At 37.5% G+C, this 24,604-nt stretch overlaps 2 protein-coding genes across 3 annotated transcripts in view; one reads left to right on the forward strand and one right to left on the reverse strand.

Moving 5' to 3' along the window:
• Positions 1–17,592, reverse strand: part of LOC139123430 (uncharacterized) — a 34,386-nt gene extending 16,794 nt beyond the window's left edge. Inside the window, exons 1-5 of one of the 2 annotated variants that reach the window (XR_011549659.1) lie at positions 17,281–17,587; positions 16,544–16,683; positions 15,231–15,305; positions 13,841–13,904; positions 13,316–13,407 (exon numbers count right to left, since the gene is read on the reverse strand). Coding sequence is in view for 1 of the 2 variants with exons in the window: in XM_070689566.1 (XP_070545667.1) it covers positions 13,316–13,407; positions 13,841–13,904; positions 15,231–15,305; positions 16,544–16,683; positions 17,281–17,448 (539 nt within the window). In the remaining variant the exon portion in view is untranslated. Of the gene's footprint in view, positions 1–13,315; positions 13,408–13,840; positions 13,905–15,230; positions 15,306–16,543; positions 16,684–17,280 lie in introns of both variants that reach the window. The other variant, XM_070689566.1, reaches the window with a different exon arrangement.
• Positions 17,593–17,927: 335 nt separating this feature from the next.
• On the forward strand, positions 17,928–24,232 carry LOC139123420 (phosphatidylcholine transfer protein-like). Its single transcript, XM_070689559.1, has 6 exons — positions 17,928–18,261; positions 19,590–19,707; positions 21,765–21,844; positions 23,018–23,189; positions 23,572–23,639; positions 23,969–24,232. The coding sequence occupies exons 1-6, from the start codon at positions 17,992–17,994 to the stop codon at positions 24,047–24,049; spliced, it is 789 nt and encodes a 262-aa protein (XP_070545660.1). The 5' UTR covers positions 17,928–17,991; the 3' UTR covers positions 24,050–24,232.
• Positions 24,233–24,604: the final 372 nt, after the last annotated feature.

A 24,604-nucleotide genomic window follows, 5' to 3' on the forward strand; every position in this document is an offset into this window, starting at 1 on the left:
TATGTATACGCTGTGACGTGGCATTCACATGTGTGACATCATCTGATGGACAGTCAATTCAGCATTGTCAGCATTATCAGTAGTTTCAGAATATTTGGAGTGAATTTTGATTTAGGCACCGTCCCTCCTGGGTGGAGGGACGGTGATTTAGGGTACTGTATTTCAAGTTTGGGCAAAAATCAGCAAGACACCAATTTTCCAATTGCTTATGTCTGCGTGAATAACGCTTTATCAGGTTATCAGATTCTATATTTGTGGAAGTTGTAGGCAATTGTTCAAGTGACTCTTTACTTTTAAGTAGAAAAATTCGTTGCTCTGGAGGTGAGGACTGAATAAATACAACTTCTCTGGAGGAACGTGTGAGGGGTAATTGCAGGAGGAGATAAATAGCTTCTTGTGCACTTATTTCAACACTGTTTAAGAAACGATTGCCAATGTGACGCACTTGTTCCTTCAATGACATGTTACCTTTTTTGGCTTCTTTACAAGCCTGGTCAAGCAATGTACTCATACCTCTCTGAGATTTGCTCATATATGACACTATATAATTGGCACAGGCATATGGATCAAGGATAAATTGAATGTCATGGTTTGCCTCCCATGCTGGTAACAGGTTTTTCATGTACGGATTTACTCTAATTTCCGATGGCTGGCGTTGTAAGAATATAGTTGATGTAGTGAGTGAAGTTTGAATTGCTTTGATATATGTGTCATGCGTCATGTGTATTTCATTCTGAAGGAAGTCTTCATATGAAATATTTTTGCCTTCTCCCATATCATTTAGTTTTGCTTTGATTTCCTCAAACTTTGATTCATAAGTTTTTCTTCATTTGGATCATCATCATATGGATCTAAAATTACAGTCTTTGGCATTGGTGGCATTGGATAACCAAACCTACAGATAGGTTTTCCTTTTTGACGGCATGTTTTTGAATGTTTATGTGTCTGTAAACCAACCAAGTGTACCATATTTGCAGGTACTTTAGTAGAACAAGAAACATACTGATCTATGAAAGCAGTAACATCATCATCACATTGTTCATTGTGTTTGGGAGCATCTGTGATCCATACAAGCATATGGATATGAGGCGACCCTCTTTGTTGAAACTCCACTCTGTAAAAATAATCATGTAAGCATCCTATTGGATTGTGTGTTGACTTGAGAACAGTATTGATGAATTGTTGTACCCTATGATCAAAATATCTGGCACATGTAACAGGATCTGATTGAAGTAGCTTGGTGACAGTTTGCCAATCCATAGACTTTAGTTCTTCATCACTGTATTGCTTGTTACCAACCAATGTACTAAGTATTCTGCGTAAATCTAACCATTTGGTATCTCCAGCAGAGAGAGACATGAACCAAGTTGGAAGTCCAAGTTGGCGTATCATGGCATAGACATCTTTTTTGCGTTTCTCTAAATATGGTGGCGAATTTCTAATATGGCGAAATATATAAAATCCCTCATCTAAATTAATTAGATGCGAATATTATGTGGGTCAAGGACATCACCTACAGTTATTTTTGGGTTTGTGGTTTACATCTACGCAATGCCAAAGACACAGTTTGTGCAACTTGTTTGATCTGTATTTTTTTCAATTTGAAAAAAATATTCGGTATTGAATTTGCAACACGTCTATCATGCATCGCAACTCCCACTTACAAATATCGCTGTAATACTGCCCATTATACAAGTTATGTTGTCCACAGTAGATGGTTGGAAACGCCATGTATTCAGCATTTACATCTTGGAAAAGACTGAGGGGTATTTGATTCTCACCTGGAGCAAATGTCAAGACTTTGTCTATAGTTTGTGATTGCTGTAACAATGTATCCATACTACCATGAGGGGCTTCTTTGTCACCAATTTCACTGAATGTGTCACTATCACTGTCATCATCATATGTCTCACACCTTTCTGTAGAGCTGTCATGTTGTGGACAGACATTGTTACCTTCCACAAATTGGAGCAGATCTGTGTTGTCAGGGCTAGTTATTTTCTTTGTCCACGAGTGATCTATGTGCAATCCTGCATTTTGGTATAATTCACTATTCTGTAGTAACCAGTGCAAAGCTTCAACAACTTTATGTGGGCGTATGTTTTCTGTGATATCAGATTTAGCATAGGAGAGTTTTTTCTTGAACTTACAGCAATGGTAGCTGATTCATGTAGAAGTCGCGGCAATGAATTTATGGTAGGGATAATATCACATGGTACATTTACGATATTGCCTGCTATCATTTGTTGTCCACCTCTCGGCAGTGATCTAATTTGCATGAAGGGAATGCGCAATGCAATCAAGCGTTCTTCCAAGTGATGTAACTGTAATTGTTGTGGTTTCTTAGGGAAAGTCATATTATTTGCAACTGAAATATTGGGAATTTTACATTTTAATATATAATTGTGACATGTTTTACATAACCATTCTTTGCCCATTGCAGACAGGTAACCAGTTAAACACTGATTGACAATATCATTTACATCTTGTTTTTGTGGTGCCAGTATGACTGAATGTTAAACCAGGTTTGATGACAAGAAGAGCAGACATAAATTGGTCCCTCTGATATATTTCTTTTAAAATTTTCAATGCACTTACTAAGGTTTGTATTTAAATTTGGCATGTATATTCATTGGTATTAACAATGCATGAACTTTTTGCAGCAAGACATTCATCATCTTGAGCTTTACGCTTTCGTGTAATGGATGTACCTTTTCCTAGGCACGGACGCTGTGCACATTGGCTAGACTTGTAACATTCCACTGACTCTGGACAATTGAATAGTTCACATGTAGCAGTTTTTGGTAATGGCCTGAGCTTTGGTTTCACTTTATTTTTCTGATCATTTGCACGTTTTAATTGTCTTTGCTGTCTTTCCTTCAATTTAACCTCATCCCTTTCTCTGGCTTTGCGCTTTGATAACTTGGAAATTTCTCTTTCCTTAAAAATACGCATTTCTACTTTCTTTGTTGACATGGGTTTAACCTTTTCCTGTTTTTATCAAATGCTCTTCTTTTGATTTAAATGTTGATTGTTGTCTGAGCTTGCTACACAGCAGTTCCACTTTTTTTTTTCTTTCTTTTACCCGATCATATGTTGTCACTACTTTGCTCATGGTTTTGTTTTGTTTTATTGTGTGAAATGTTTGTTGGGATGACTGAAATTTGAAATATTTGGATATCAAATCATTTCCTGAATCAATCACAGTGGTCTGCATAAACTTACTGGATGTATCAAGACATTGTATTTCAAAGCCTTGAAGTTCAAACTCTGAGTACATGTCCATATTCCAGCTATGAAGCAATTTAGCAAAAATGATATAAGATGCGGTATGTGTGTCAAATACGCTGTTATACATGTACCCTCAGATTGCATCATTCCATCAGAGCCATGACTATGTGAATCAAAGACACCATACATACCATTAACCGTTTTAAATAAGGCCATACAATAACCTTTCACAATAAGTAAATTTGAATTATAACGTGAGAAAGCTATTTCAATAGCTTCAGGCACTGTGACAAAAACACTATCTGAACTGATTGTTACCTTCTCGTGTCTATTTATAGACAGAGAAGGTATTAGAGTTGAAAACCAATATGCTGCTGTCAAGAACTTCCGTCTGTCAAGACTTCCGTCTGTCAAGATCCGTTGACATCATGCCATTGTGATGGGTCATATCATAAACTGGTGGGGGTGTTCATGGCTCAGGTTGAGGTGTGGGAGAACGATTTTGAGCTATGACAAAAATCAAAAGGGACTTCGCGGCATAGCCACAGTGTTAAGCCTTTCTCCAAGGTTTCTTAGTTGACTACAATCTATTACAGACTACTGAGCTGAGTTAGGGGTACTCACTTTGTGTTTGCTCACTCTGTGAGCGCTAGTGTTTGGTACTGAGTTGCGTGGATATCCCCTCATGGCCTCACGTGATCTGGGCCTGTTGCATAATCTGCAGAGATGATCATATGCCTCCGAGTCTGAAACTGTCATTGTGTAAGCCTGTCGGCATTTTCCTTGCATTTTTTCTCATTTAATTTTGCAAAATATCGGCGAGTACCTCAATATTTCAAGATAACCCTTTCTTCCCAATCGTTTCCTGGCGTTTCAGAGTCATATGAACGAAAATGAGTGAAGTTTTAGACAGGAAAATCGGACGTCGGCCATGTTCAATGTTTACAGTACAATCAGAAGTTTACGTGGAGGAATTAACCAACAAACACAGGAGTGTTCATGATGCCCGCCCTCTAGAGGCAGACCCTCCTATATGAAGTACCACATTTGATGCTTGTGGAAAGCTTGACCACACGATGGAGCATTTAAACTTTTAGAAAATGACAAACTGAATAAGAAGGTATTCAGAAAATGTCAAATACTGAGGAAAAATGCGCAAATATTCAAAATAAACAGGTTAACTGATTGGTCAGCTATAAAAAACAATGAAAATGTTTATGATCAAGTTTTTGAGATGCGCACATTTTAACAAATACAGAAATTATTAACATTATAAATATAAGACCAAACTATTTTTTCAGGGATGTGGACAGGTTGGAAATGAGGGGTGAGAGACAAAGGCACTCCTATTGCTGCATGTGGATGCAGCCACACCATTTCATTTACAGCATACTTATTCACTGTGTTGTGTTCAAGTTCCATATTGTACTGACTGTCATACAAGGATAACATAAGCAAATCAAATCAAATTAGAAAAGGATCAATGCTGTTGTGTGGATTTTGCTGAACATGGCTGATATTTCACCCTATATATTTGGTATCCAGCAAAGGCATATTTTGATGTAAAGTCAAAATTAACACTACATTGCTGACAATATATTTTACCGTTTCTGCATGAATTTTTCTTCTTTAAATTATAGTATATTAGTACTTCAAACAGATTAACAGTCATCGTGATGTCAACCCATAATTTTACATCACAAAGACTGTAATTCTGCCATTTTTTTTTGTTTTTCAGTCATTATATAAATTTTGCACTGCACAAGATGATTGAACAAATTGCAATGTGTGAATTTGTAAACTCAAAGAATAAAAATCCTTTGGTCACAAATTAAATTATTTTTTGAAAAGAAATTTACTCTTAAACACTTTTAGCATATATTCTTTACACGGTCATGTATTTCAAGGAAAATATGCCTATTAAAAACAGTAATTTCTTCACTTTCAATTTTTTTTCAATACTATGACAATTATCAGCCATGAGGTTATACAAACACAAGACCAGATAAGCGTTTTTCATCATTTCCACAGGACTCTTTGGAAAATCCATTAAAAACAGTTAAAAGTGACTGGAAATGATCACTTGGTATACATTTAATTTACAGATGCCAGGTTGTGTATTTCACATTCACTCAGGTCAGTAAGGAAGTGCGTCATTACTATTTTGGACTGTTAATTCTTATTTCTGAATTGTTTAACTTTTTTCCACATTGAACTATCTTTAGGCAGTTTATACTGTAGCTTAGAATTTTTTTGATTGATGTATTTAATCATCTTTTGGGTTCTTTGGGTCCATATCCCACCTCATGCCCCTACATCATCAACTATTTACCAACAACTCCATGCCAACAACCAATTACCTGACCTGGCCACACATTAGAGAAGGTACAGCGTCATTGACGGTATTTTATGATGATCATACCAGTATATATTTCACCCCTTTTGATGCCATAATGCCATGGATTTATGAAGACAGTGTGTGGTAGGTCAGTCGAACATGAGAAGGTCATTAACAAATTTATCATTCAGTTTTAAATCTGTAATGATGGAAATATATAGTTCATCTCCCAGGTGCAGAATTTTATCTAAATCTGCTCTTGTCATAAGGTGCCTCTGTAATGACATACAAAGGGAAATTAATGCATTGCATGTGCACTGTTTGCCTCTGGATCCAATACTAAATTGTGTACTTCCTTGATGTGTACTACCATGTACCAGAATTAGTTTAAAATGTTTGTTGCTGCTATCAACTATACTTTGCTGTTGTATATATTAAGTACTGCTAACATTTATGTACTTCTGTTGTCTCCATTTTTATCTGGACACAAATTACTTTGCTGGTTTACATGGTACAAGTTACTTTGTTCACCCTTGTTGGTTACATCAGTTACATGTTTGTTGGTACTATTACTTTGTTGGTTGTTACTGGTGTTACTTTCAAGTGTACTTTCTTTGGTTACATTTAAATTATGACATAGGTTACTTTGATTTACATGATACAGGTTACTATGTTTGCTTTTCTTGACTGTACTTTTATTTGTCATATCATGAGTAATATGTTGAGCCACAATGTTACTTGTATTTTCATTGGTTTCATTGCACAATGTCCATTCATGGTCTTTTGATGTAGCAAACGACCTAGTTTGCGCTCTATCCTGTAGAGAAACAAGAAAAAAATCATTCAGTTTATAATAATCAATCTGCATTCAACAATGACAGTTATAATTATACTTGTAATCATTAGATAAACGTTCCGTGTATAAATGTACAACCGTAAAAAGAATTATGAAAAAAAGTTATAATATTACGAATATTGCTTTCAAATAAAGAAAATAATGTTCAAAGATCAGATATATCCAAAGATACCAAGTGTATCACCAACATTGGAATATGTGTCTCTCTTATACATAAATAACTTTGTGTTCAAAAACTAACTCATAAAAATATAAATGAAGGAAGCAGATGTAGTTGTGTCACTTAACCACTATTAGCCAAGTGTTTACTTCAAAATCAATAAGTCCATTTCATACCTGATTTCTCTTGCTTATACGCCAGTATTTTTCCTTGGCATGCTGAAATCTGCAATAACAAGAGACCATCACCAGTGTAATAATTGCAGTGTACAAAACCATCATAAGCACCAACATAGATCTTAATGATAATTATAGTCACAATGAAAACCACATCAGTCACTTCGTAATTTTCAGGTAGAAGGTATCCTTAATATGTATCCTACGAATTTAACACGACATTAATCTGAAAGGCTAAAAACAAATTGGATGTCTGTGTTATGTACCAGTAATACGCGAAGAACAAATACACAAACATTGAATGCTTCCACATGATTCACATTCCATCTTGAGCAACAAGTTTTGTCTTATCACCAATGAACTCCGTGTCAATCATTACAAAAGCTGTAGGCCTACAAACGCTTGCTGCGCATCCGTAGCCTTTGCCACTCGGGTAGCTTGGTCATTGAAGTGGCTAGAACATGTCAAGGAGTGGCAGGGCTCGTTTCGCAGCAATACAAAACGCTAGACAAAGCCGAATCTACATTACATACACGATTCAGTTACGGCACAAAAATCATTTCATATTGCAATTACAATTAAAGTACTTTTTACGTGTTAACATATGACGATATGGGGTCTATCGATAGGTATTCGTGAGGTCCAATCGAACTAGAGCATAATCTGCTTCTTGTGGAGTCTTTGACTGCACTTAGTCCATCATTTAATCCGCGTTGTGTAGTACGGCCGGCTGCATGATATGCAGTGAGCCGGCTGGCAGCATGCATGACCTCACGTTCAAGATTTGTTTGTTAACTGAGCATGTGCATTACAGAAGTATTCACCCCCTAAGTTCTCACAAATTGTGCACCTCGCCGGCCATTCACGTCTACAAAATTAGTACCTTCATGGAGGTATGTTCCATATCCCTGTGCCCACGAATTCACGTTTCTTGACTTACGTACATTGCTACAGACTGAACTAAGTTTATGAACTAATCCGGACCAGTGAACATGAATTCTCTTTGATTGAATACGATATTACTAGGTACTCACACATGTACATATCACCATTTGACCGACGCGACGTACATCGCACTACCTACATCAAACTAGCTGTGATATCGCAGCGGTACTTGCTTGTGGCGTGTATCGAACGCGCTCGGGTCATTGGGGTCATCGCCACAGTCCCGCTGCGAGCCAACGCATAGGCTTCGTTGGCAGTTTACTACGAGACTGACCGTATCGTAGATTTAGCTTGCAACATAATGAACTATATTAGCCTTTACATAAATAAACTTGTATCATCTTTATCATTGGACTGTGGCGATGACCCCAATGACCCGAGCGCGTTCGATACACGCCACAAGTACCGCTGCGATTAAACAGCTAACATCATACATGTCAACATCGTCTCTACGTCAACCACGGTTCCCATCAAGCCACAACTCTCCAGGGTGACATTTCCTAATCTGTCAACCAACAAAACTGTCCTGCCCTCAAATCGTGCAGAAACTTGCCCGGCTGACAATTTCCTGAACTTTCAATTTATTTGGAAGCCCAAACTTATACAAAAACAGATCCGGGTCCGGCATAAACTAACTTTGCTCGTTACTCTCGACGCCAACGTTGCAACCACGGGTCCTATCAAGCGAAAACTTGCTTAAGTGACATTTTCAAAACTTAATTTAATTTAGACAACGTACACGAATTGGGGTACCTTCTTGTGGGAGCTCAGCACAACGACGGATTATACGAAAACGATCAAATTTATTTTTACATTACAGATTCAAGCGTTTTTCAAAAACCGATCGAACCCACACATCTGAACATACAGTACAGTACAACAACATAATTTCGAAGTCAACCACAGATCCTATCGAGCAAAAACTTACCCAGCTCACAATTTTCTGAACTGTAAATTTTTATTTGGCGGCCAAAACCATGGATTTACCAAATAGATTCATAACCTAACTTTGATACTTGCACGGGTGCATCTTTCAAAACTGTTAATGTATTTTAGACAATGTAAACGAATAGGGCTAGGGGTCGCTTTGGGCTAAACGTGAATGTACAAGAATAAATCTGTGTGATAACTTAGCGCGCTATTCGCACCATGCACTATGTATCACTTACGGCCGACATTTTTCTATTCTGTCAAATTATTTTAAGCAACATCAACCAATACGGGTCGATTTTCAGCTAAAAATGAATGGCCATGAACTCAATTTCAACGACATATCGCCGTAAACACTTCAACATATACCTTGCCCCTATATTTTCACTGTAAATGTCCACAACCAGTGTGAACACACAGTCGAACCGTGATAAACGTTATCAAACAATAGTCCCAAAGCCGTTGTAACACCTTGACGCCAGTGTACACGTTGTCTACACGTCACCCACAGTTCCTATCAAGCCGACACTGTCTGTCCACAACCGGTGTGAATAGGAATCAGTCAAACAGGCAGAGACATATGCAAATCATCTTTTGGACAACGCGTGTGAAAAGGAATCAGTCAAACAGGCAGAGTCATATGCAATCATCTTTTACTCGATTTAGTTGCGAACCCGAATCAATAAACAACAATACAGGACCAGTATAGTAACGCTATACAAGGTCGACTTAAAGTCGTCGATTGTACTTATAAATGTAACAAGATAACTGCAGTAACTGATCACGCATGAGCCTGAACTAGTACTAGTGTGAACCGATAAACATTATGAAACAATAGTCCCAAGCCTTCGTAACACCTTGACGCCAGTGCACACGTTGTCTACACGTCACCCACAGTTCCTATCAAGCCGAAACTTTCAATGATAAGTTTCTATTGCATAGTATCAATGACATTTTGGTGAGGCGGCCTGCACAAGGAGACTTCAGCATGCAGCATATCACTCACAATAACCCTTTGAAAGATGGTCACATCAGTCAACGCAACATTTATACAAATAAACTATTCACAATCTCGCTCTCATCCTATCCTGACGTCATACATATACAACAATCATGCCCAATATACTCTTCTCTATCGCACAATACACGCACATTTCACGAACAAAATGTCACCATGCTTCTTCCAATATAAATAATAATACAAATATTTTATACCATACCTTTGTCTTGACCTACGGTAGTGTCTTCTCGTTCTCGATTTCAATATCAAAGTCCTTGTTCTCTCACTGAACAGGTTGATCACGCCATACACGATTTTGGTCCACATGAACACAAAACAAAGTTCCGTAGTAGCGCATCCCGGCCATTTTCAAACCACACTGTTCTCAGTGGGGTAAACAATATTCGCAAAAAACACATTGCCAGGCTAATAGACTATGTTTTACAAACTCACACGTTCTTATCACAAAATAAAACGATCTTTGTCTTTAATCAATGCGCCAGTAAACAGGTCCAGCAGCTAGTTATGTCATCAAGTCAGGTAATAAATGGTAAGGGTCATAACAAAAGTGAGAAATCTAAAACATTAAATGTGTTGTTTTTTTATCAATTTTATTACCAAAAGTGCATAAAAATCTCTGATACTTTGAATCAGCCATCCTCATATTTGTAACATTCATCAAAACCTCATTTCTGTTCCACAACTCATAAAACAGTCCACAATGCAGGATTGGTGTACATTCCAAAACTACATATATGAAAGACCCCTAAAATCAATTAGTTAAAAAGGGGGGTTAGAAATTTCCCAAAACTATCTAACCGCTGGTCCGTTTGGCTCCATTTTTCCGAATTGGAACCTTGGAACCAGTCTAAGTATCGGTATCAAATATCAACACAGTCTGTTCAGCAGTTTTTGACTTTTTGTCGTTTACGGAAATGGACGACATCAAACACCGGTTGAAACCACCTCTATATCACAACTCCAGTTGTGATAAAAATCACTCAAGGAAGAACAAACGGAGTCAGCTTTTACCGTCTTCCCACAGAACAGCTTTTTTCAAAGACAGTCAGTGGCTAAAGAAGTCGGGCGAGTTTAAAATCTGTAAAAGATACAACGTTATGTTCTAATTCTTTAAGGATGATTGTTTTATAAGGGATTTCGGGATCTGATACCGATACAAGACGATACTACAAAATGCGGTTCGTATCTTGACATGCTGAGTCAGCCTACTATCGCCGGTTTTAACCAGATAAATATTAATATTGGCGATTTCGGGACTCTAAAATCCGAAGACGAAACTACACAAAGCGTCTCTTATCTTGACATCCCGGGTCTGCCAAATCTCCGATATATAACTAATAAATATAGGCAATTTCGGGACTATACCTGGTAATATTGATATTACAAGATACTGGAATGACTTCTTGCCTACTTTATAAATTTGTCTCGGCACGCCGGGTCTGAGAAATCGCCGACGCTATATTTACCCTATAAATATCAATTGTGCCGGGACTCCTAGGCTAATATCGATACCAGACGATCCTAGATTTACTTGCTCTGTGTGGTGTCGGCACGCCGGGTCTACGAAATCATGGATATTTATCCGATAAATATCGGCGACTTGGGACTTTAACTCTGATACTGGACTATACTTTGTCAAATTGTGGGTAAATATCCGATGTATATCGGAGATATCACCACCTAACAGATCTGACCACCCGACTACCTCTGTCCGACTCTTAGTTCAAAAATAGCATCCATGGCTGGTAGCATCCATGGCTGGTAGTCAAGAATACTGTATGTTTTACATTATTAGATTTATTAATGCACGAAATATGTTTTTACATGTAAAGCATTTTTTTTCATTAAATGTCCACACGAGACTTCGTCGAGAGGGCCGATCGGATATCATCGGGACTCGGGAGGCCCTTGCACAAATTACTTTCTTTACATGTAAACATGCGATCGGGACTTGAACAGAGGACATATCGGAAATCATTGGGAGTTTGGGCTGGTCTTGTATGAAATACATTCCTTACAACAAGCTTTAAGACGATACTGTTTTTTTAAATAGCGGGCAAATATCCATTATATCGGCGATTTCATCACTTTTTAGATCTGAGTAAGCCCGACTTCCTAAGTTCGACACCAGCTTCGAAAAATAGAGGACACATTTGTCAAATCGCGAATAAATATTTTCCGATACATATCGGAGATTTCGCAACCTTAAAGATCTGGCCAAGCTCGACTTACACGGTAACACATACAATCAGTCAATCATTCCGTATCATTCACAAACCAAAAATTAATTTTAAGCGACTGATACAGAAAACTCTGTTTTAGAAACAGAGTTTGAAGGATCGCAGTGTCACTCAGTCTCTCCAATCCAGTTCAGGGTCTGTATAAGCACAGTGACTCCCTCCGCTGAATCATACACAAAACGCAAACAAGCAAGATATGAACGATGTTTTGAGATGCTTTCCAATTATTACATATCTTGGTTCAAATTAGTATGGTTTGCTTTCAGTCAGGGAAAAGTAATACTCGATGTCAGAAATATCGCTGTCCGAACTCTCCATAGTCGTCTTACGAACGCGCTGAACTGTACACAGTACTCCTCCAGCTGCAAGCTACAATCGTCTGTATCGCCGATGACGTCACGCACGCTTCTCCCATGAGCCCTTTCGCGCCCATGGAATTCCGAGCTCATTTCCATAAATGTCGTCTACTTCAACTCCTCTTTTCGTCGCGCCGTAGTCGTCAGCGCGTGCAATTATGTTGCAAATTTGAGCTGCATTTTACTCAAGGATGATTTTGGAAGGGATAAAACGGTCAAAGTCTCTAGACTTAGGTTTCCCTTTAATTCAAAGTCCATGATGATTGAGGACTGCCCCTTGACCCTTTGAGCACTGCAATTTTTCCCACCAAAATTATAGTGTGCAACATTTTACCAATTTTGTGAACTTTTCTGTAATTTCTTTGACAATTTTGGATCAAATGAACATCACATTTTATTGGCTTCAGATTTTTATCAAAATTTTGGCTAAAATTAGACAAAAATTGACTGGTGTATATTTTGATATAGGCGACAAAATCTGACTTTGGCTCTCAAAGGGTTCAAACAAATGGGGCTTTTGCTGTAGTAGCATCTTCAGACTGTAGAAGTGTCACTCCACACACACAGTTCCAGTACCAGTATTATTCAGTAAGTGTCTAATGTTAACCCTTTGAGTGCTTTAATTTTCTCCAACCAAAATTTCAGTGCAAAATTTTACCAATTTTCATGAATTTTTCTGCAATTTTTTAATAATTTTGGACCAAATAGACATCACATTTCATTGGCTATACAGTTTGTTCTAAAAATTTTGCCAAAAATCTGAGAAAAATTGACTTGAGTTTATTTTATAAAGGGGACAAAAATAAAACTTTGGCACTCAAAGGGTTAAAGGGCCAGCATCTGTAACTTTTGATGAGTTTTTCCAATTTTTGTTTTGTTCCTCAATTGCATGTTCTTGTTCTACTCCCAAACCATGTTGTAATACCAACTATTTAGCTTGCCAACACTATCTATATGTGTAAAATGCTCTGCTATTGTTTCCATTTGAATTCTAGTCTGGACAAGAATTCACATATAAGCAATAACAATTTCATAAGGTATAAACAAATGATGTCACATTACCTTAGCCACATTTTCTCATTTCGCTTGCCAAATTTGTATCCGGAAAATAAATCAAAGAAAAACCTCAATGTCTGAACAGAATAGTACGCCATCTGTGATGTAGAAAGCAAGAAAGAAAATTATTGATATTTTCGTTATTTTTGCCACAGAATCATGGGTTAATATTGTTTCTTATCATCTCTCATACAAAATCCTTATACAAAGTTCAATTTCCTTTTCTATGTTCAATATGATACAATGACTTTTGGACTGAAAATAGATTTCATTCATATTTCAGAGCAGCAGAAAGAAAATTTGAAAGTTGTATCAGTTTCCTTGGATTATAAAATCTGTAGTTTGAGGGCGCCCTCTACGTCCCCTCTGTTCAGAGACTCTCAAACAGTCAATCTTCTTGTGTACAGTTTCCTTATCATTTCACTTTACTATTAAAGTGATCTGCCAAGCAGGAAAAGTGAATATTAATGTACAAATGTTTAGCGGGCTAGGGAGTCTTCATAAAAAATAAACTGTGCTGGGGTGACTTACTTTATCAAGGAGGATTTCAGGTTTTTTGTGAGTGATCTTTACTTCATGCCGTTCCTTTTCAGACCTGTTATATTGGTGAAACATTAAGAATATAATTGTTTATTATATTGGTGAAACATTAAGAATATAATCGTTTATTACGAGACATTCACTATTTGAATTGTGATCATCATTCTAAAGTATATACCTAACAGACCATAGTAAGATAACATATTATTCATCCCATCCCAGCATTTGGGTTCCTCTTGCTTAATGTCAAATTTTCCTCAAGAATATACTGATAGCAGCATTCCACACCATGGCAACAGACTGTGATATAGCATTGCATGGTTGATTTAAGTGTCTGTGGCCACAGCAAAGTTATACCGGATTCCTATCTACAGAAAAATGTGATAAATGCTGAAAGACTATCAATGACAGTTTGCCTCCGGATTTCTAACCTGCATTTAAACTTGAATAAATGAAGTGTGAATGATTTGTGTTGTTTTCTAATTTATTCAACATTTACAATTACTTGATAGAAAAAGAACTAAAACGGAGTCTTTTATTGATATTTGATCAATGATTATTAAACCTTATTTGCTAATACACTAAAAAATTTCAATTTGCATAACCTTAATTTGCATTATGTATTATAATCCCCCTCAATCAAAACTAAATCCCCCAAATTTTCAAGCAGGGGACGACATTCCCTTCTAGGAGAAGCCTGGAGAAAGCACTGGACATGTTTGCACTTCATGCTGGAACTTATAATGATAGTGAATATTGTAGCAAAAACCTCAGTTTGTGTCAGAAACATGTGATATGGCATGTTTTTAACACTGTAAAAAGAAATTTGGTATTTCAGCTGACAGGAAATCAAAAGGAAAAGAGTGATGCAAGACAGGAAGTGAAAGTGAAAATAAGTGAGTAATTCTTTCTGGTAATTCTTTAGCATTTGTATCAATTATTGAAAGCTAGGGAGTCAATATATGGTAGGAATTAACCCTCTGAGTGCTAGAATTTTTCCCACCAACATTTTACTGCAACATTTTACAATTTTTTTTAAATTTTTCTCTGTTTTTTGATAATTTTGGACCAAATGGATATCACATTTCATCGGCTACAGTCTTTTGACTCTTAGTGAAATTTTGGCAAAAATCAGAAAAAAATTGACTGGGATATATTTCACAATGGGCGACAAAAATTGACTTTGGTGCTCAAAGGTTAATTGGGAAAGAGGGCCCTCTAGGCGACATGTTTTGTGCCATGCCATGATTATTAGGTGCAAGTACAGTGGAATTTACATTTTTGTCATGAATATTAATGCAATCAGTGATGAAAATGCATGAAGAATGACAGGTGCTGTCCTTACACAGTTAATCATTTTTTCTGAGATATCTCTGCTCACCAGATTGGATGAGGTAATGTATATGACGCCTCTTCCATCTTTTTCTCTACAGCTTTCGTTTCCTTGTGACTTCCCCTGAAATGATAAAAGTGAAAGTAGAAATGAGCTATGGTAAGAAAGTTGTTATAAAGCATATAATATGTGGCCTAAATGTATTTTTGGGTTGGAGTTCTCTCATCATTAATTAAAGTCTTCTTTTACTCTCTGACTTTTAGAGTGAACAATTACCAATAAATTAATTTGAAATGTATGCTATTTGCATCTTGGTTACCACGACTGCACTGGGCTTTGATCCAGGCATGCCTACACAGTCTCTGAGCAAGACAGTGCAACTCAGCCGAGAGCAACTGATCTATGATGTTATCTATTATGTTTGAGTGTCACCAAAATTATATCATCAACAAGTTCATGTTGAAGTGGCTGTCAAAGTCCCATCTTGGTAATAATAATAACTTATTGACGTTATTCCCTCAAAGGTGAACATAGTCAAGAACTAATACTACAAAAAATAAGAAAAGGTGAACTTTGACTTTTTTATCCAAACCAGTCATATACTTGTCCGTAAACTGATCCAGGACATAAAAGTCATTGTTAACATTCATGACTATAACAGAGAGACTTTGAAAGCCTCTTCCATGACTTAATCTAAAACATGATCATTGCATCATAGATCAGTTAGTCTTAGGATGCATCACGCCTGTCTGTATCACGCCATCTTGCTCAGAGATTTTTGAATTCAATTTCCCGAGGCTGTGTGGGGGGAGCCAGATGAGAGTCTTGCAGAACAGTCTTGGTAGCCATGACAAACTAAATTTGGGATGAGCTTGCAGACAAAACCATCCTCCAAAAAAGTAAATTTGATGTGATAGTCAGATGACAAACAATAGTTTGAATACCTTGGGCTCTTTGAACTTGAATTTCTCATATATTTGGAGATTGTCATTTTGGCACAAACAAAGACTTCCAACAGAATTCAAGTTGGTAGATCCTATTAAGTCCTGAAAGTGCCAAACTCTTCTTCTTGGACACTGTTACACTTGTCAACTGGCAAATTTACTACTTATACAAGTACCATAAGCCATGATAGAACTTAAAAGCTTAGAAGAAAACCTGACTTCTAATTACAGATGCATAGAGTCCAAGTTCACAGCCATAACATTTGAAATTTTGTCATTATTCTTGTTCTTGAAAAGGCAAATTTTCCTACTTTTCCTCGCTTTTGAGCATGTTCAAATAGAATGGATACGCAAATAACACAGATCACTGTACGCTGACTGTGTACAGCAAAACTGTCACAGTGTGTTTTCGTTTACCTGAAGTGGTGAAAATCGGTGTCACTAAATTTCTTTTTGAGTTCATCCTTCCTCTCCTGTGTCAATCCATTTTGTCCATTCTGTTCTGTTTGAGTTTTTGGCTTTTGCATCGCTGTTGATGAACACATATATCTCGACACCTAGAAATAAAAACCGTTCCGGAAAACATCAATTGACGCTTCAATTTCTTATTTATTATGGTAATTCTATACAAAAATTTTGGTTAGGCCAAAAAAAATTATAGGTTTGTTTCTGGTCATTGACATGTGGCAAAAATGATGCGGTGACGCGATTTTTGGTTTCAATTTTTGTTTTATTTTAGGTGAAATTTGATACATTCCCCCCCCCTTTTTTTCCATGGGGGGGGGGGGGGGATGGAAAACAGGTAAAAAAGAGTTGACGCGCACACTTTGAAAAGATGCGCGATGACCAGAAACAAATCTTTTGGGGGGCCTTATCTGGAAGCAGGCAGACAAGATATCAGAAATTTTTCTTGTAGAGTAAGTTTTTACGAGGCTTGTTGGCACCTAACACTTTCATCAGAAATCTGGAAACTTTCCATCACAGACACTTCGGGGAACTGCGGATATAACGTTACCTCATTGCATTGTCACAGCACAGCCTACCGGTACCGGCATCAGCCGGCAGACAGCTGAAAAAGTCTGTTACATAATCGGTGAATAAAATAGTGTTCTTGATTGCTATGATGACTATAACTGTTTTGTTTGATCTCTTACCGTTAAACTTGGTAGATATCTCTGTGCCTTGATAGTGTGCCAATGGCCCATTTTCGGTGCACTGGCACGAGAGACGTTGCAGACGACGTAGTGAGGGTAAACCGTCTTGAGAGTTGATATTTTGGCGACCCTGCTTGTTGATCGCACGGCAATGCCTACGCCGGCCATGTTTATATACCACTTTCGTAAATTTCTTCCTCGGCTAAGGTAAAATATCTTTGATTGCGTCTTTGAAAAATTCACACGTTTGCAGTCGTACACGATTCCTTGTGTCCTGCTCGCTGCAGTAAAGCGTTGCGAAATGAAAGGGAATCCTTACTAAATATACCGGGTGCGTATCCTTATGCATGTTATGTTGCAATCGATCATGAATGACAAATGATGTCAATGACGTCAGGGGCTTTGCGCAGGCGTACTCCTACGAAGCTGCCATGCATGAATCCCTTAACTTTCTGGGGTTTTGTCACAACAGATTTGCATTCAAACTTTCAAAAATTCAAAATTTTACCGAATCGAAATTGTTATGTAGTTAAATCCCTACCTTCAGTTATTCTTTAAAAATTTCTCAATCACAAGAATATTAGTCTATATATGATGAAGTTTTCTATCTGCTCAAATGACTTTTGCTTAGAGTTTACAATTAGTAACTTGGGTGGTCTTACATCAAAAATGGTATCTGACATCTGACTTTTCGTATCCAATATTAACTTCATGAGTTCAATCTACCGCTATTCACACACACTGGTTCTATCCTGCATAGCGACGTGGACTCTAATATCTCGATTTAAACAGGTTCCCATCTGCAGGATCTTCTTTGGCGCTGTTCCTCGAACGCCTAAGATGTCGGACCAGCCGGTGGCCGTGATGTTTCCGGAGGACAAGTTCGTTGAAGCGTGCAACGATTTGGAAAACCCGAATCTCGATGGATACGAATTTTTCACGGAGTCGCATGGCATCAAGATATACCGACGGTATATCGAGGTAATATACGGCATATTTCCATGTACACATATTAACTACCTTGCTGTTTTTGTGACATATTTATTCCCAAATTCTATGGTGAGTCGGACGACAACTTTATAATACACCAAATATCATATCGACGCATTCTCCAACCGTTCAGACGGTTGTTGTCGAGGGGTCTGCCAACCGGCCTCGATAGCCTTGTGTTTCGTATAATGGGCGTACCTAGTAATGTCTAACGAGTGCCGGCGGCAACACCAATGTCCATTTATTGCTGAAGGTGTGGTGACAATTTAGAGAAATTTCATATAAAATATAGTAGGTCATGTGTAACTGTTATTAATACTTGAGATCGACAAATATGTGTAAAACCCTGATATCAGTGTTGATTGTATGTGAACTCTATAAAACCATCAGAAACAAGTCATTAGAGGGATAATTAACATCAGGGAAGCTGTCATAGTGTTAAAATTTAACTGTTTTCCTGACTGAAAATGGTGCACGCCTTGTCAGATGTGCGCTTTTGTTGCCATGGTAACATTAGTTGTTTGCTCTTTTGTTTACACAGTAGTTTTTTTCCTTCAAGGCTGAACTCTGTATCCCCATGTACCAATACTTTCAAATACTGTAATTACCTTTTCACCATACAAAATACCAGGGGCTTTTTATTCGCTAAATTATATGGGAAAAATATATTTTATGAAAGGACTTTTATGATGTCCCTGTCCCCTGTTATAGCAATACTAGAATTAACGAATACACCATGTTGTAACTGCTTCAAAGTTGGAAAGTCATATGTTAAACTGCTTTCAAATATCAGTCCTTAAGGAATTTCTGCCCTTTGTGTTTACTACTCTATTTATATTATTGATTTGGAATGTTGTTTTTACTGAAATCATCAACTATGATGACAGAAATTACCAGGAACTGGTATCCCATAAGGTCTTTGGAGGGTTTGTCAAAGAAATACACAGAAATTTAAAATTGTCATAAAATATCATGCCTTATTAATGCTTTTCTAACAAATATTCATGTGACTGACAACTGAAAAAAAAAAAGATATTGACTGAATTCTATTGAAAAAGTATGCATGCTCTGCAAATTTTTCCCAAAATCTGAATTATTATAAGTTGCAACATGATTCTTATTCTGATTTGCCCCCTCCCAATATGTTGGTCCATCCCTTAATTATGCAATCAATTTATCTTCACTATTTTATGGCTGTTTGCACTAAAATTGATCAAAAGTTAATCATTAATAATAATAATCATCATATATTTTTATTTTTGTGTACATTTTCTCAAACGGTAATGGCTAATTTTTTATAAACTTTATTATGTTGTCAGGAATCTGGTCTGTATGAATACAAAGTATTTGGAACTCTTGAAGACCTGGATCCTGAAATTTGTGCCCAAGTTTACATGGATCTGGAGTACAGAAAGAAATGGGACGGTTATGTTTATGGTAATGTTATCCTATGTATAGGGACAGTATGATTTAAAATGGGGGGGAATTAGTATAATTGGGGATCAGGCGTACTACGGGTGGAGTCAGGATACATCTGTATGGGCTAAGGAGTACAAGTAACACAGATCTGTGTTGTTGCTGGACTTAGTTTAACCCTTTCACCACTGTGGTTGGACCCAATTCCATTGTTTTCATGGTAAAATTGGACCTCCAGACATGGAAATGGGGTGAAAGGGTTAATAAAGGGTCAGAAGCTGTGATTTTTTTCCATATTAATGATATTTTTGATTTGAATGTCAGCTAAAGCTTCTTTTTCCACTCCCAAAGGATGTTGAGATACACAGTATTCAGCTTGTCAACTCAGGTGTACATGTGTAGATTGCATTGTTGTTGTTGACAAGTGAATTCTGATCTGAACTAGAATTCAAATGTACACAATATTTTTTACACAACAGACACTCTGTTGACAAGCTAAATACTGGGTGTTTCAACATGCTTTTTGAAGTAAAAGAAGAACTTTCGATTCACATACAAATCAAAAATAGTAAACAAAATCACCAAAAGTTACGCTACTGATTCATTAGTTTGTCATTGTATATTTGTCAACCAACAAATCAACAAATATCACTGACTCCAGTGTTCTCCCCAGGATTTTGTTAAAAGAGGGTGAAGACGTGGTGCGAAGGTGTCCCCCCTCTGCCATTGGAGCTTTTGAAAAACGGAGATTAAATTAGTGTTATTTGGTGGCACTTGGGGGAGTATTTTTTTCATATAAAAAAAGCTCAAAGGAAAAGAAATCTGAGACAGTGTTCCATAACTTTTATTCCAGTTCACTGATTTCAATGAAGATTATATTTTTTGAAAACGAAAACATAGCGACAGACATACATTTATTCATCGATGTCAAAATTATTACCTTAACACTTACACTTATTTGTTCTCAGCCTGATACACATACACGTCTGACCGAGTCTAACAATAGGTCGTTTTGCTTTGGGAAGGAATACACAAGCGAAATTCTAACCTCCTATAAAAACTTCAGAGTACTCTGCTGTCCTTGGTTACCCTCAAGTTCCTAGGCATGTTTATACAGCTAAGTCGGTTACCTAATGCACGGAGGAGGAGGACGGTGCATCAATGAATGAGTTGCACATGGGCTTATGATCTCGGATGACATCACAAACTCGCGAGATTTGCAAGATCGATGAGAATTCCGTTTGCAACCTGCGGATCGACGCTCACGCTTGCATTTTGCTTGTAAATCACTGTCAACTTTTTTTCCCCGTACATTTATTGTTTTATTTTTCAAAAAAATAAATCTTTTTCATTTCTGCAAGGGGGCGCTCGGAATTTACAAGAGGGCGCCACGCCCCTGTTACCTTATTCGGGAGAACACTGGACTCTACATATAAAGATTGTATGTGGGAGTCCAGGGACAATCACTATTAGTGCAAGATGCAAGGTATAATGATATTCAAATATGCAGATTACATTAATGAGCTTTGTTTCGGTATTAAAATTTATGCTAATGACCCTTAATCAATGTGGAATATTCATGTACCTCGGATCTTGCATTGTATAGACAATCAAACTCAACTTCAGAACAACTCGGTTCCCTTGATGTTGGTATTGAACTAGCCAGGGTCCTCCACTTAGGGATGGGGAAGGCGTGGGTTGGCACAAATTATTCATTGTTATGTAATTGCCTGCCCTTTTTTTACTAACTGTTGAGAACACTGCTACCAAAAAGTGAATGGATGGCTATCAGGGATTTGGGAGGGGGGGGAATTTCCGGTAGAATGTGCTTCCAGAATAATTTTATTGACATGCAAACTTTTAAGTCAATATTTTGCACCTGCTGCTTGTGTAGATTCAGTTTGATATCAGTGGAGCACAATTCAGTATTCACTATCCTGTTTTTGTAAAACTATGAAGTTACAATTTCTGCAGACACAGTTAACACAATAAGTCTAGTCCATTATGAATTTTAAATGTTAGTAAATCTTTAAGCAATTTGTGTCTCTTTCCTTTTCTTTATTTATTCTTCTACTCAGAATTGAAACCGGTAACTGAGGATGGAAAAAGCGGAGTCTACTGGCAAGTTAACTTTCCATTCCCGATGTCAAATAGAGACGTATCCTTTTGAAAATATCCTGAGTATTTTGTGATGCCAGTGTTTTGAAAACCTGCAAAGAGACCAAACTGTGCCATCATACAGAGCATGTGCAGCTGTTTAAGATATGAGATTCGCTGATCACTGCGTCTCACGTGACCAGACAAGCAGCACGTAGTAAGACGCAGATACAGGCAAACTGCCATTTTGAAATGTGCTAGTTTTTGGTCTTCCGGAAGTTGTTAATTGCACATGTCCGCACATAGTGCCTCCTTTTTTGTCTCGTGTTTTTGGTCTAGTCTGGTAGCTGCCAATATTTCAAAACTTGTAAGTATGGTTAAATTCTAGCCACGTTCGTATCATGAAACTGTGATAATTTTAACTTTACTTCCAGGTAAAATTGAACAGCCGAAGACAGCATCGCATGGTTCAACCAATCAGATTTCGTAATGGCGGTTTCCCATTACCTGCCTCTTTGTGCTTGTCACTGAGGCGGGGACCAGCCAAAGATATGAGAAAGCAAAGCATTATGGGAACTACCAGTAGCTCAATGATTTTAAGTCATTTTCAAGTGATGCTTTTAAAACAACTGTTAATGTTATGGATAGCTTTAAATATGCTGAGTAAATCCACCCTTTGAAGTCTGTTCAGGATGACTCCCCTAAATGGTGTCAGGGGTCATCAGGGGTCAGAGTTCAACAGGTTTAAAGGTCATTTCTTTGCCTTTGCGTTGTGCGTGCATTAAGTTGTCAGTGTTTATTGAATATGCATGGCATCTCTTTTGATACACTTATTATAAATGTCTATATTCATTAATTCACATTCCAAGGAAACAGTTATTCCCAGGGTCCATACGCTCCAGGAAAGTCCTGAAAAAGTCCTTGAAAATAAAACTGAATCCTGGAAATTCCTTGGAAATTTGAAAATTTTCCCATAATTTTTCTAAAATGATAAGATTATCAGTTCGTGATACTGCGAAAATGATAGCACATAAAATGATATATAAAAATGATACATTGTACAAATGACATCTTGAAAATGGTATTTTAGACCTAAAACAATCCTTGAAAATTGCTGAAAATGTCTTTGAAAGTCCTTGAATTTGACTTTGAATTTCCCTGCAGTGATTCTGAGTGTATCAACCCTGTATTTTATTCCCAACTGCATGCATTACACCCTTAACAACCAACTCAGTATGTCTACATGCGACAGTTGAAAGAATTCGACATAGACGACAAACACATATGGGCCGTCCTCGGTAAAAGTGAACCGTTTAAATGTGAACCTGAACGAAAGAGTGTCATACGAGTCGACGATTTTCATCAGAGTATGGTGCTCAGATCTGACGGTAAAAACGGGACAAAAGGTATGGCTATGAAATTTTCTAAACGTTAGACTGAAATAACTATGTGCCTTGTCTTCACTGAGTGGACCACTTTTAGATCAGCATGGAGTACTATGTGTTTTTACCTTCAATTTTAACCCAGTCCCTCATCGTTACCTAAATTGATGTCCCCTAAAATTGAGAAATTTGTCGCACGTCCCTCCCTTCAAGAAAGTTCAAGAGTATCCAGTATAATTTTTTCAGAGTCAGATTTATGCAAATTATTCAGACAGAAGGGAAACAGACAGCTATATTCTGTCACCTGAATGACGAGGCCCTCTCAGGATCTATCACAGAGTCTGTGAATTCAAACAACTTCCAAGTCCAAACAAATATGCAATTTCTATCCCATTCTTTATTTCAGCCTTCATGCATTATTATGACAATCCAAAGGGGATGATTCCAACATGGCTTATCAACTGGGCAGCCAAGGTAAGTGACCTTTGACCCATATTTGAAATTCAAAATGGCGGCTATCTCAATGCTAATTGTAGGGGGGAAATTAAATTTTCAATTTCCAAAAAAAGTTAAGATGGTTAAAATTTTTATATTTACTCCAACAGCTTCAAAGTGAGCCACTAAAGTTGTAGACCACAAAATTTCAATGGTTAAAATATTCGTTTAAGTTGTAGACCAAAAGTATAGCCGTAAAAGTTTGACCCCAGGGAGTATCCTGTCTCAAGAATTGAAAGAAGAGTTGAAAGTCACTCGTATACAGAGGAAGTAGTTGTACTGATTTGTACTGATTTGATTTCTTGCAGACTGGAGTACCAAAGTTTTTAACCGATATGCAAAAAGCCTGCAAGGGATATCCTGAGTATCTGAAAACGAAGCAATCATAACAGCCTCCAATCAGTGTCACCATCCAGGCTGTCTGGTCCAACAAGTCCATACTGTGGCAGCTTCTCCACCAATCACAATCCATGCTGCAGAAATCTGGTCCAACAAGGCTGCTGTGGTATACAACCCTTTCATTCCTCTGTCTGTAGGTCCATCCGCCCTGTTGAACATGATTTGGGATACGGCTTCACCCTTTCACCACAATAGTTCAGCCAAAGCCCCTCTGTCATCAACAGTGACTTTGGACCTCTTTAAAGGGAAATGGGCGCCAAAAACTATCAGGTTTTGTGGGGTTTTTTTTTTCTTGCTTACATTCATCAGGACTAGCCATGTCAGCATATTTTTACACATATTTGAAGAATATTAATTCACAGAAAACGACAGTGGGCTCTCACGAGAAAATATCAATGCTTGCAGGATCACACATAGGTACTGTAGAGTTTTGAATAGTGACGTATTCTCAGCATCTTGCTGCATGTTAAATAAATATTACGTTTAAGGTAGTATGCGCCTCTAAATTAAAGACTAAACTTTGTCAAACTTTCCTCACGGAACAT

This window comes from Ptychodera flava (assembly GCF_041260155.1).
Source record: "Ptychodera flava strain L36383 chromosome 23 unlocalized genomic scaffold, AS_Pfla_20210202 Scaffold_23__1_contigs__length_28996876_pilon, whole genome shotgun sequence".
NCBI classification, from domain to species: Eukaryota; Metazoa; Hemichordata; class Enteropneusta; family Ptychoderidae; genus Ptychodera; species Ptychodera flava.